Source organism: Canis lupus, chromosome 24 (genome assembly GCF_003254725.2).
Source record: "Canis lupus dingo isolate Sandy chromosome 24, ASM325472v2, whole genome shotgun sequence".
Classification (NCBI taxonomy): Eukaryota; Metazoa; Chordata; class Mammalia; order Carnivora; family Canidae; genus Canis; species Canis lupus.
This window is the reverse complement of record NC_064266.1, coordinates 47,739,442-47,751,368: the sequence shown is the minus strand read 5'-3', so window position 1 is coordinate 47,751,368 and position 11,927 is coordinate 47,739,442. Positions and strand designations below refer to the sequence as shown.

General features: G+C 52.9%; 1 protein-coding gene across 1 annotated transcript in view; it reads right to left on the bottom strand.

The window, feature by feature from the left end:
• Nucleotides 1–7,976: 7,976 nt before the first annotated feature.
• Nucleotides 7,977–11,927, bottom strand: part of MYT1 (myelin transcription factor 1) — a 61,544-nt gene continuing 57,593 nt past the window's right edge. Inside the window, exons 22-23 of the mRNA XM_035705375.2 lie at nt 10,222–10,365; nt 7,977–9,909 (exon numbers count right to left, since the gene is read on the bottom strand). Coding sequence (XP_035561268.2) covers nt 9,769–9,909; nt 10,222–10,365 — 285 coding nt within the window. The 3' untranslated portion in view covers nt 7,977–9,768. The remainder of the gene's footprint in view (nt 9,910–10,221; nt 10,366–11,927) is intronic.

Here is an 11,927-nt window from a genome sequence, read left to right as displayed (position 1 = left end):
ACTGCTGCTGTTGGGGAGAGGGCTTGCCACCAATCTCATGACCTTGACCCTGACCAACCTCATGATCTTGACCCTGACTCAGAGTCCTGCCTACCTGCATACCTTTGGTCATCTGTGACTGTTTCAAATCAGAGCCTTAAAGCCATCCTTGACCCCCTCCCCACTGTCAGGGGTATGTCCTCCGTATACGCCACCCTGTCTTGTCCCTGTATCCCTCACCTTTAGCTAGGAGAATGTCTTAACTGACCTCCTGCCTACCCTCTCACTACCCCTCCCTGGGCTCTGCCAGTGGTCTTCCTAAAAGCACGGTATGATCACATCTGTCTTCTGTTTAGATCTTCCCTTAAGACCCATCTGCTTGGCTCTCCCAGGGTTCCTTCCCCCACCCCCTCCACATCAGTTCCACCATCCATGTTCCACCATCATTATTAATCTTTGTAGAATGTCACACTAAGTTCTTTACATGGGTTATTTCCATGAAGTAGATACCAACGTGATCTCTGAGAATGAGAAGAGCTGCCTCTGACATTGGGAGCTGGCCTGCCGCTCACCACAAGGCCATGTATTCCGTTGGACATAAGCAATCTTGCAGAGGCACTCCATTGGGTACAGTGAGACAAAGTGTCCTAAATATGCCCAAGCACAGACCAAAATGAGGTCCCTGAGTCACGCACAGAATCTCAAACGTGCTCTCTCCCAGTCAATAGCAGCAACCCCTGCTCCTTCATCAGTTATAGATGCGCCTCCTTCTGCCCTACCCTCTTAGAGGTTATGGCTTATTGAGAGGCCTTAGCTTCCTGGCAGCATCCAATCCACTCAGAGTTTCCTCATCTGTAAAATGGAGGTGTCGGTGCTCTGCCAAAGGCCACCAGACACACCAATAGTTGGATGTGCTTGTAATTTTTGTCCCAGTGTGTGGGATGCACACCATGGGGAGCTGTGGGGTGTTTCTAAACAGGTGTTGGGAAGATTTACTGAAGGGTATGGGCTTGGGTTGAGTGATCTGTGGGCCACTTATGGTTGACCTATCTGGAGGAGGAGTCTCCAGGCACAGGGAATGCCAGGGGGTACCTGGACACTTGTGGCTGGAGCCACAGGCAGGAGGTTATGCTGTTATCGTCAAAGTACAGTATTAAGGCTTCCTTTGGTTTTAAAGGTAGCCCTTTAAAAAAATGTGGGTTTTTTTTATTGTGGTAATATATAGATAACAAAATTTAGCATTTTAACCATTCTTAAGACATAAAATTTACCATTTTCGCCATTTTTAAGTGTACAGTTCAGTGGCATTTAGTACATTTCTCATTGTTGTGCAACCGTCCCCACGATCCAACTCCTGAATTTTTTCATCATCTCCAACTGAAATGTACCAAGAAACTCTGAAACTCTGACCAAGATGGACTAGACTTGCTGTCATGCCTGAGACAACCAAGAAATGGGCTAATATGTGAAGCAACAGTTCTCAGAACCTGGACATTGTGCAACAAAGCTCAGCGACTCCTGAGAGGTGAGAAACCAATGGGCTGAGCCCTTACAGTTGCCCAACTCACTGCTGCAAGTCTTCAGGCTACAGAGTAGGGAGGGGCATCCCAAGGAGAGCCTGGAGGGCTCCCTGAGTTGAGGAGATAAAATGGAGAATGCAGGGAGACCAAGGTGGCTAGAGGTCCCAGCGCAGAGTCCAGGTGGGGAGAAAGATACGTAGAGCAGCTCCCCTGCAGTGTTCAGTAGAGAACTAAGCAGCACATGTGTGTGCGGAAACTACCGAAGGCCAGGGAAAGAACCGTGTCTGTTAGAGCTAACACTGCCCATGGTTGCACGAGGCAGAAAGTGGCGTGGGTTACCAGCAGCCACACTGGAAAAGCTCTAGGTTCAGGGAACAGCGGGAGGAGTACGCAGGAGGGTCTTGCCTCAGGAGTGAGTGAGTTACAGCCCACCCCAGACTGATCACTGCTCAGACCCTACCTAACCTATCAGAGAAAGATCTAAAAGGATCAGATTGTTTCCTGGCCACTGTGTCCCGGAGCAAAGCTCAAGCCTTGCAAGCATACAAAATATCCGACACTCAACAAGGTAGAGTTCACAATGTCGGGCATCCAATCCAGAATTGTCAGGAATATCAAGAAGGAGGTGTAGCAAGGAGTTAAGTGCAGAAATAGAGCTTATGTAAAGATAACCAAATATAACTTCTAGAAATAAAAATTACGATGTCGGAGTTGAAAAATACAGTGGATGCTCTTAGCAGCAGATTGGATGCTGCTAAAGACAGGGTTGAGGACACAGCAGTAGGAACTACCCCAAATAAAACACGAAGAGAAAATAAAATAAATTAACAGCATCCAAGGCAACCGTGGGACAGCCTCACGTGGCCTTACACACAAGTACACAAGTAGTGACTGTCCCAGAAAGAAGGGACACAGGCTAGGACAGAAGAAAATAGTGGAGAAAATGCTGGAACCTTTCCCAATTTAATGAAAACCCTAAACTTCACTGAGCCCCAAGTGCAGGAACATGAAGAAAAGTGCCAAGGTGCAATACAATCAAATTGCTCAAGACCAATGATAAAGAGAAAGAATCTAAAACACTCAGACAACAAAGACATGTTACAAACAAAGGACTCAGGAGCGGAATGACGGCAGGCCACGGGACGGCGCATTGACCACCAGGCGTCGCCCCTGCATAGCTGTTGGGTGGAGAGGCTCCGGACTCGGTCCTCCAGAAACTGGAGAAATAGTTCTTCCTCGTGGTGGGCCATCAAGGACTAGGCATTCTGTAGCCAGCAATGAAATGAGCCAGTTTTCAGACTGGCCTCGAGCTTCTCTGCTACTCCTGCTATGCAGGTGAGTGCAGTTTGATGTTATCAGAAAGAATCGGTGAACTCCAGTGTATTCATATATGTAAAATGATTGAGAAGGGAGGCGAAAACATAATTTCTCGTGTTAAAACAAACCACTTTAATGAGAAGCTAGTAATGCATGGGCACAGGGAAAAGGTCTGTGATGGTTTATTTTATGTGTCCAATGTGCAAGGCTATGGTGCCCAGATGTTTGGTCAAACACCAGTCTAGATGTTACTCTGAGGGTATTTTTTAGATGTGATTGACATTTAAATCAGCAAACATTGAGTAAAGCAAATTACCCTCCGTAATGGGGTCGGTTTTATCCAAGCACTTGAGGCCCTAAGAGCAAAGACTGACATTCCCCAGGGAAAGAGGAATCCTGCCTCCAGACGGCCTTTGGACACCAGACTGCAACATCAGCTCTTCCTGGGTTCCCCGCCTCCACCTGCTCTGCAGATTTCAGATTTAGCCACCACAATTGAGAGAGCCAATTCCATAAACTAAATCCCCTCTCCACTCCACTTCCTCTGTGTGTGTGTGTGTGTGTGTGTGTGTGCGCAGACTGGCGTCCAGAGACCTGCCTTCCATCTGGGATGGAAGCACCCTGAGGAGCTGCCGTGCACATTCCTTTTTTCTTAGAGATGCAGAGACAGGGGAGGGGCAGAGGGAGAGGGAGAGAGAGCATCTTAAGCAGGCTGGATGCGGGGCTCCATCTCACAACCCTGAGATCATGACCTGAGCCAAGACCAAGAGTCAGATGCTTACTCAACTGGGAGCCCCCACCCCAACATTTATTAAGCTGTGAGTCCTAGGGTTCAAGGGTCCCCTCCCCTTTGCCAGACCCTCAGACTCTCCTCGTTAGCTCTTGAGGGGAGAGCATGAGTGGACAGCAGCTTTGGAGAAGGGAAGCCAGTCTGGGAAGACCAGACTCCGGACCAGTTGCTAGCAGAGTTGGTGGCAGCAGACATATTCACTCCTCCAGTGCCACATGAGTGGCACCTAGACTCTTGGGGGTGCAAATAGGGGCCGTGGGTGGTGCCTACAAACCCAGGCCTTACCTGGTGGCTGTGGCCACACATCAGAGGGCTTGGCAACCCACCAGGGACCGATCTTGGGGTCAGGAGTGGTGGCTGGTATAAATGGGGAGATGCAGTGGAGGGGAGGTGAATTCAAGGGTCTCCTCAGAGTGTCAGCAAATGGTGCATGACCTGGGACCTGGGCTAACCCTCTTCCACTTCCTCGTCCCTCCTTCAGTAGCACATGCTGTGGACCCCTTTACAGAGAAGGACACCAAAGCATAGAGGCTGAAAGTGACCTGCCCAAGGTCCCCAGGTGTGAGATGGCTCCTGACTCAGAGCTGCTGCCCATGCTACTGTGTCAGAACGCAGGAGCCCCCAGGAAGGGGACCTGCCCAACACCCCTAACTCGTATCCTAACTCGTAGCCACCTCGTGTAGACACTCTTCCTGCGCTCCCCTACAGAGCACACTCCCTGTACTTGGCTGATTCTCCCCACTTGGTCTCCTAGGCCCTGCACTTGGCTGCTGAGGGAGGTAGCTAGAGACCCGCTGATGGGACACCTGTCTGGAGCTGCCCACAAGTGCTGGGCATCTCCCTTAGGCCACACCACTTCTGACCCTCAAACTTGGCCAGAACAGCACAGGGGCTCTCTGTGGCCTGGCATTTAAAGGGTGTAAGTGCTTGAACAACGTCTAAAGGTCACCAGTACTGACCCGTCGGCCCTCCCTCCGTAGCACCGGCCACACGAGGGCGCCTTGACACTGCTGCAAGCCGCCCCGTGGCACCTCCCCCGTGGTTGACAGGGAGTGAGTGGTGTCTGGGGCAGGGTTCTGTGGGCGTGGAGTGAGCCTAGAGGCCGGAAGCAAACCACCGTCATCACAGCCACCCCCCACGGATGCCTCGGAGGCAGCCCTCCAGGGACCCTGAGCTGCCGGCGAATCGGGGCATCTGGGGGTTCAGCGGTTTCAGAACAACCTGATGCCCACAGTGGTAGTGCGCGTCTCGCTTCTTCGTACTGCCAAGGGAACTGCAGTACAGGGAGGCCACCTCTCAGGGCTAGTCGGGGCAGCCAGTGGTCCCTAGCCTGTGGCCATTATGAGTGTCGTGTTCACAGGACACTTTGGGAAGTCTCCCCCTGCTCAAGAACGTGGAAGGGCTGTGGGTCCAGAAAGATCCTCCTGCCCACCACACGGGCACACATAATTTTCCAGACAATGTCAAGGGGCCCCAAACTCCAGAAAGGTCCCACAGATTCAGCACTGCAGGAAGGAAATGTGCCCGAGGGTGTCTCCCAGTGATCCCAGACTGAGCTTGGCAGAAACCAGAGGCCTGGGCTTGTCACACCCTCTGGGAACAGCAGGAGGGTAGGGAGGCCCTCCAGGGGGGTACAAGTGTGTGATGGCCAGGGAGCCATCAGGAACGTTCGGGAGGCCGCAGTCCCAGTACGAGAGCCTCCTAGTCCTTCCTACGGACTAAAATGTGTGCGTGGGAAGAAACTGCCTTCCGGAGTCTGGGGCGGGGCGGCGGCCAAGCCCCACTGGTGCCCACGGAGGCCAGCTCAGTGACAGCGCCTGAGCCAGGGAGCCCAGCACAGCCGAGGGGGTGAGGAGAGGGCCCTGCAGGGACGTGGTCACAGGCTGTGCCGCCTGGGGTCTCAGATCCTCTGCTCAGGGCCCGGGCAGCAGGGGGGCGGGGGGCAGAGCAGGGGGGCAGCAGGTGGGACTTAGAGCGCTTCTGCGGGGTCTTCACAGCACAGCAGGTGGGCCTGGGCGGACTCCTTGCCGGCTTTAGTCCTAAACAGCACCAGGTTTCCCCTTTGCTGTTTTGACAACTTCTACAGAGAGACCCACGACAGAATGAAACACGAGGAAAACATTTTTGACAGTGTGTGAAAGACAGGGGCAGACACGTGTCCAATTTGGCAGAAGGTACCCTGTGAGCAGAGATGGGGGGTCCAGTGAGGGGGTGTTGGCTGGCAGGATGCTGGGGAGGAGCTGTACTTGCCTCAGCATCCACTCCCCGGATCCCATGCGGGAAGCAGTGTTGCTCTGTGGGCTTCCCTGCTCCCCTGCCCCTCAGCCCCGCATCCTGGAAGTGGCAGGCTCGGGGATGGCCCCACAGGGCTGAGACTGTACCGGTCCCTCTAATTCTGTGGGGCTCCGGGTGTGCCCCTATGACCTATACTGGCTCAAGGAGCTGCTGGGGCTGTGGCCAACCCTCAGGAGCCAGGACCAGCGGGCAGACCTCTCAGTTGGTGGGAGGAGCTCCTTGGAGTTCAGGAGTCACGGTGTCCACTGTCCCCTACGGAAGGCAGGGCATGGCTGGGGCCATGATACATGCATCCCTGCACAGCTAGACATGAAACCCAAATAACTGCCTGTCTTTCCTCAAGCCATACACCGTCCTCATTAGGACAGTTGCCATGGGTGGCCCCGTCTGGGTGGCAAACGTGACCAGATTGGTGTTCATGGGAACATTCACACCCATGTGACAGCACGAGCACTGTGGCCCCTCTTGGTAGCTTGCGTGTAGCCATGATCTCTTCGGCTGGGTGAGGGTTGGTATCTTGCTGAGCCCAGGGAGGGTTAGGCTGGGAGCAGCCAGTGGGCTATTATGGCCAACTGGGTACATGTCCTATGGCCTGTGGAATATCCAGGTGGAGTCCCGGAAAGTTCTAGAACTGGGAAAAGCAGGCCTGGGAAACAGTGTGGGAGTCCTCTGCACATGGCAGACATGTGCTGTAGGGAAGTTGATTTAGGGAAGGAGAGAGGCCAGGATGTGGACTGGTGCAGCCTGAGGAGCACACAGGGGACAGCACCCACAGGAGCAGGCGCAGGGTGGGGCAGAAACCAGGAAGGGGCTACAGGAGAGGCCAGGTGGCCACAGCCGGATGAGAAGGGGGCCCAGGGCAGCAGGGGAGGAGGGAGCCATAGAAATTGCCAGAAGAGAAGAAGCCAGGCTTTAGAGGTCTGATACTGTAGACACTGAGAGAAAAGAAAGGCAAAGGCGGCGGGCAGCAGGGGTGGGGAGGTGATCTGGGGTGCAGTGAGGGCCCATAGGCCCCTCTCCCAAGGGTCAGCTGCCCTCCAAACACACCAAATGCCCCCAGGAGTCCTGGACCCCGTCTCACTCAGATAGGGTTTGGAAACAAGGATCAGAATTTCTGAGAACTGGGATGCCAGTGGCTCAGCGGTTGGGCATCTGCTTTTGGCTCAGGGTGTGATCCCAGTCCTGGGATCGAGTCCCCCATCAGGCTCCCTGCAGGGGAGCCTGCTTCTCCCTCTGCCTGTGTCTCTCCCTCTCTGGTGTCTCTCATGAATAAATAAATACAATCTTTAAAAAAATAAAAATAAAAAAGAATTTCTAAGAACTTTCCTTTGTCATGTCAGATGGAAGCTCCAGGTTGACCTTAGGGTCAGATTCCCAGGAAGGTCCAAAGGTTGACAGTTCAGGTTGAATGTCCAAAACCTAAGTCTCACCCTGGGAGAGCTAGAGCTCCACCTGACCCTAAAGTGTGAACATAGTGAGGTGCCACTGCAAGGCCAAAACACCAAGCCTGAGAGCTTAAGTCATAAGGAAGGAGGAAGAGGAGGAGGGAGGGAGGGGGAGTTCATTGCCCTGTAGAACTAGGAAGTGCAAGGGTGGACAACCTTTAGGTATGGCTGGATCCAGGAGTTCTGAAGAGATGAAAAGATGAGCGTTCTCTCACCTTCTTCCTTCCACCTCCAACCTTAATCTCTCCAATTCTCAGCTCTGCCTCCTTCCGGAATGTCTAAGCTCTCTCATACTGGAGATGGCTTCCTCCTTGTGGCCAGAAGAGATGGCCTGTGGCAACCCCCATCCCACCCTCAGCCCCACCCCCACCCCCTCCCCTGCCAACAGGAAGACTTCTCTCTGAGCCCAAGAGAAAGTTGTGCATTGCACATGCCCATCATGTGGGCAGGGACAGGGCACTGGGACTTAGACCCCCTAGAACCACACTTCGGGGGAAAGATGTTGGTTCCACATGGGGTATCAAGAAGAGGCCCAGGTAGAAGGGTCCACCCACCCACCACTCCCCCAGAAGGTGACGGGTTGGGGCTCCCAGGGACAGAGACCGTCGCCACAGCACACACGCTCCCGTGCACAGTCAGAGTGGACTTTTATTAGGAAATCACCCTGCAAACACACCGAGAAGTGCTGTGCTGTGGGTTCCACGCGTTTCCTGAGGAAGGGGATCACAGTATCGGAGCTGTCAGAGGAACAGGGAGCCTGTGAGTGGGGACTGCTCGGTGCCGCCTGTGGCTAGCACTCCTTCACAGCAGCGTGACTCAGCCATCAAGAACCAGCACACAGACGCAACACGAGAAACACGCCAGAGCACACACATCTGCGCTACACTTAAATAAATAATAAATACAGAATTCCATTTGCTGTTGTCCGTGCCTGAAACAAAAGGAACCAAAGGGGTAAAGAAAACCAAAAAGTCTTTCTTTCCATTGGACCAAGGGAAAAATATCCCTAAATTATCAAAAGTCCTCAGTTACAAAATACTTTTTTAAAAATTCCATTATTAAAAGAATAAATAACAAAATATATAAAAAATAACTTGGTTGCATCAAAATTATAAGAAGACTTCTACATATAGAAGTCACAGCAAGATTTTTTTTTTTTTTTTGTGGCCTATCTCATAGTCCAATAGTTAATTTTGCTTTGATTTCATTGATTTACCTCTCATGGTGTCCTGGTGTGGGGTCTAGCTGAAATAGTACAAAATTAATAAATAAAAATGTTAAATAAATAGCAAATGTTAACATAAGAGGTTGTGAATATAAATACTTACATCTTGACAAAATTAAATAATTTACAGAATAATTAAACTAACTACTCTTTTATCTCTTTCAGGAAGTGCAATTTCTCTACGTTTAAATACTAACTTGGAATTGTAGTCACAATCGATTTGGACTCTATTTACATGTTAGGAACATTGTGTTTAACACTTTCTATTAAAATTTCTTTTTTCGTATCTTGAATGGATCTAAAAAGAAGTGAATCTTGGTGGTCTCCGAATTAGGAATTTATCCCCTGACCTTGCTGACACCATCGCCACCTCAGTCAAGCTCGGCCGTGACCCGGGTAATGTGGCAGTAACGGGTCATGGGCAGGGGTGGACGCAGAGAGCCAGAGACCCTGGCCCTGACCCAGACCTGGATCTGACGGCCGCAGCCCCGAAGAGGGGGCGTGACCCCAAGCTGTACAAGTCTCTGCAGGCTTGGGGTGCCAGCTACCCCTAGATGTGTGAGGTGCACTAATGTGGAACTTCCAGGGGCAGCCCAGGTTAGAGTCCTCAAGTTGGCCGTGGGCTTCAGGTCTATTTCTAACCCTCTGAAACGGTGCTTTGCTCCATCCTTAAGACAAAACTGAATTAAATGAAAACAGAAAACACACTTGCCACATTGACCTCACTGAGCAGACGCGCACCCTGGGGCAGGTGCTCCAGGCTGACACTGTCACACGCACCACCCGCCCCGTGCCCACGGCTACCCTCCCAGCCTCGACAGACAAAGGAATACTGTGGTTGCAAACTCCAAAACTTCCCTGAGAACCTTGTCCATGAGCTTCCACTGGAGACTTTGAGCTGCTCTTCAGATTTCTTTCAAAAAACAAAAATAAATCACTTTGTAATACTTCCTGCCTTGCCCTGCGCTCGTGTGGGGAGGTCGAGGCCTCCAGCCTGGCAAGCACAATGGGAAAGACACTGATTTCCAGGCACCCCTTTGGATAAGCCCACCTGAGGCTGCCCTGGGCTGCCAACCAGAAGTCACTGTGAGTCGGGAATCTCCGCTGCGGGGGCAGGGCGAGGGAGGTAAACACTGGAGTCACGTTGGGGTGCCCCAGATGTCCCGGTTGGTGGGGTGGCTTCGGGGGTGACGAGGTCTAGACCTGGATGCCCCTCACAGCCCGTTTGATGCTCTCCAGGAGGTCCTTGTTCTCGGGGTTCTGGTAGCACTCCTGGTTGGAGTACATGTCGGTGAGGGTGCTCACGTAGGCATCGAAGTTCTGCTCACATATTGGCTCCTGGAGAACAGAAGCAGGTGAGCAAGGCCCATCCGTGCAATGGGTCCCATGATTTTCAGAAGCCACAGAAATCTACGGATGAACATTAAGCCCATCTCTTCCTGTGCCACCTGACACAAGCCCACACCCACCAGGGGCAACGCTGGCATCGCTGGGCCAAAAAACCATGAGTGCCGTGCTGTGGACTCCTAAGCTGTTCAGGGGAGCCAGAACCACCACGGCCAACAGCCTGCCAGGCATAGCACCCTCCCCAGAGTCCTAGGGGTCAGCCACCAGCTCTGGGGCTTGCCCGCAGGGCCCCATACTGCTTACCATGTGCGGAAGGCGGATGTTGGCGAGACTTTGGATGAGGGCTTGGCTGAGGCCCGACAGCTCCAGAAACAGGGCTTCATTCTGCTCCTCGATGAGCTTGTTCTCCTCCTCGATATTCTTCAGGCTTTTCTCCATGGAGGAGATCTGCACCAGACCGAGATGGGAAATGCCTCCTCCTCCCATGGACCACATCCCTCATATCCTCCTGGGACACACCCGGCATGCTAACTGTGCCACATCTCATGTTTCTCTGGGATTTCTGTGGCTTCTGTCAGGCAGGGACCCTGGCCCCTGGATGGAGGAGGGTATGCAGTGACAGGGCCAGGGGCTGTGTGGGGCCATGACTGTCCCTGCCGGGTCAGGAAGGCACCCAGACTGAAAGCGCCCGGGGCTCCAATCCTTGCCCACTGCTAGCTGTGTACTTAAGTTTGCCACATTTTATCGTCCTTGTCTGTAGTAGGAACACTGCATCCACTTTGTGGGGTGTCTGGCCACCTTTGGGTTTTCCCTGCACCAGCAAGACCAACAAAGTGCCCTAATAAAATTGTGGAAGGCAAAGCAGAGCCAGCAACTGCCTCTCCCTCTGTAGCTCGTAGCTGAGCGGAGCCGGCCGGTGACTCCCCCAGCACATCCCGACAGCGACAGCGACAGCGACAGCGACAGCAGGGCTGACGGTCACAGGCAGTGCTGCCTGCCCTGAGCGGCTCGGGGCAGCAGGCAGGTGAGTCTCAGGGTCAGAGCAACACTACGCAGAGGTTTGCAGCCAGCATGGGGCAGGTGGGAAGCCTGCCCTGGGGCTTGGTGTGGAGAAGACATGCTTGGGAGGCCCTGCCCCAATCTGACCGCATCTCAGGGGAGGCTGGAGGCAGAGGCAAGTCACACAATGTGCGTGGCACGCTGAACCATGCCCTAGGTGCAGAAAGGTGAGGAGGCGGTGGATGGGAAAGAGTGCTTTCCTCCAACCACGTGGCTGGGAAGCATTGCACTTCTTCACTTGGTAAGAAGTCTTTGGCTTAAAACAGTTTGAGTGGGAGTTAGGGGCTTGCCTACTCTTGCGGAGCCTTTCTGCAGAGCACAGGACCCAAAACTCCCTCTAGAGGAGGGTCTGAGACAGTCCAAGAGGATGCTAGTAAATAAAAAGGTGGAAATCAGGAAAAAAAAAAATCAGAGGTGTTGCCCCAAGGTTACTTTGGGAAGGGAGAGACAGGGTGGCAGTCACACAGTGATGTGTCTCGGCACCCTGAGGTGCCCAACACTCCTCTGCTTCCACTGCCCGTGAACCTGGGGAAGCTGCTGCGAGGCAGAATGAAAATCCTTCCTGATCCCTACGGGCTGATGCTATTTTTATACCGGCTTCCAGAGCACGGGAGGTCAGCATAAAATCTTCTTGGCCAATGGAGGAAGGAACAGCATAACAAGGCACGTGGGGCTCCCACATGTCACTCTGCAGCCTCTGGGAAGGGGCCTCACCACCTTCCCATCTGTGCTTTCCGCCCTCAGATCCTGCAGGCCTGGTCACCTCCTTTACCCTCTCTGTCCCTCCAGCCCTAAGGGACGCAGCTATGTGTGGTCATTCCTTCTGTGCCCCCAGCTCTGCTCTGGCCCCTAGCTCAGGACAGCGCTTCTTTTCAAAATAAGACCTTCACTGTATTTCTTTTTTTCTGATGACAAATGTTCATTTTGGGGGAAATCAGAGAGATACGACA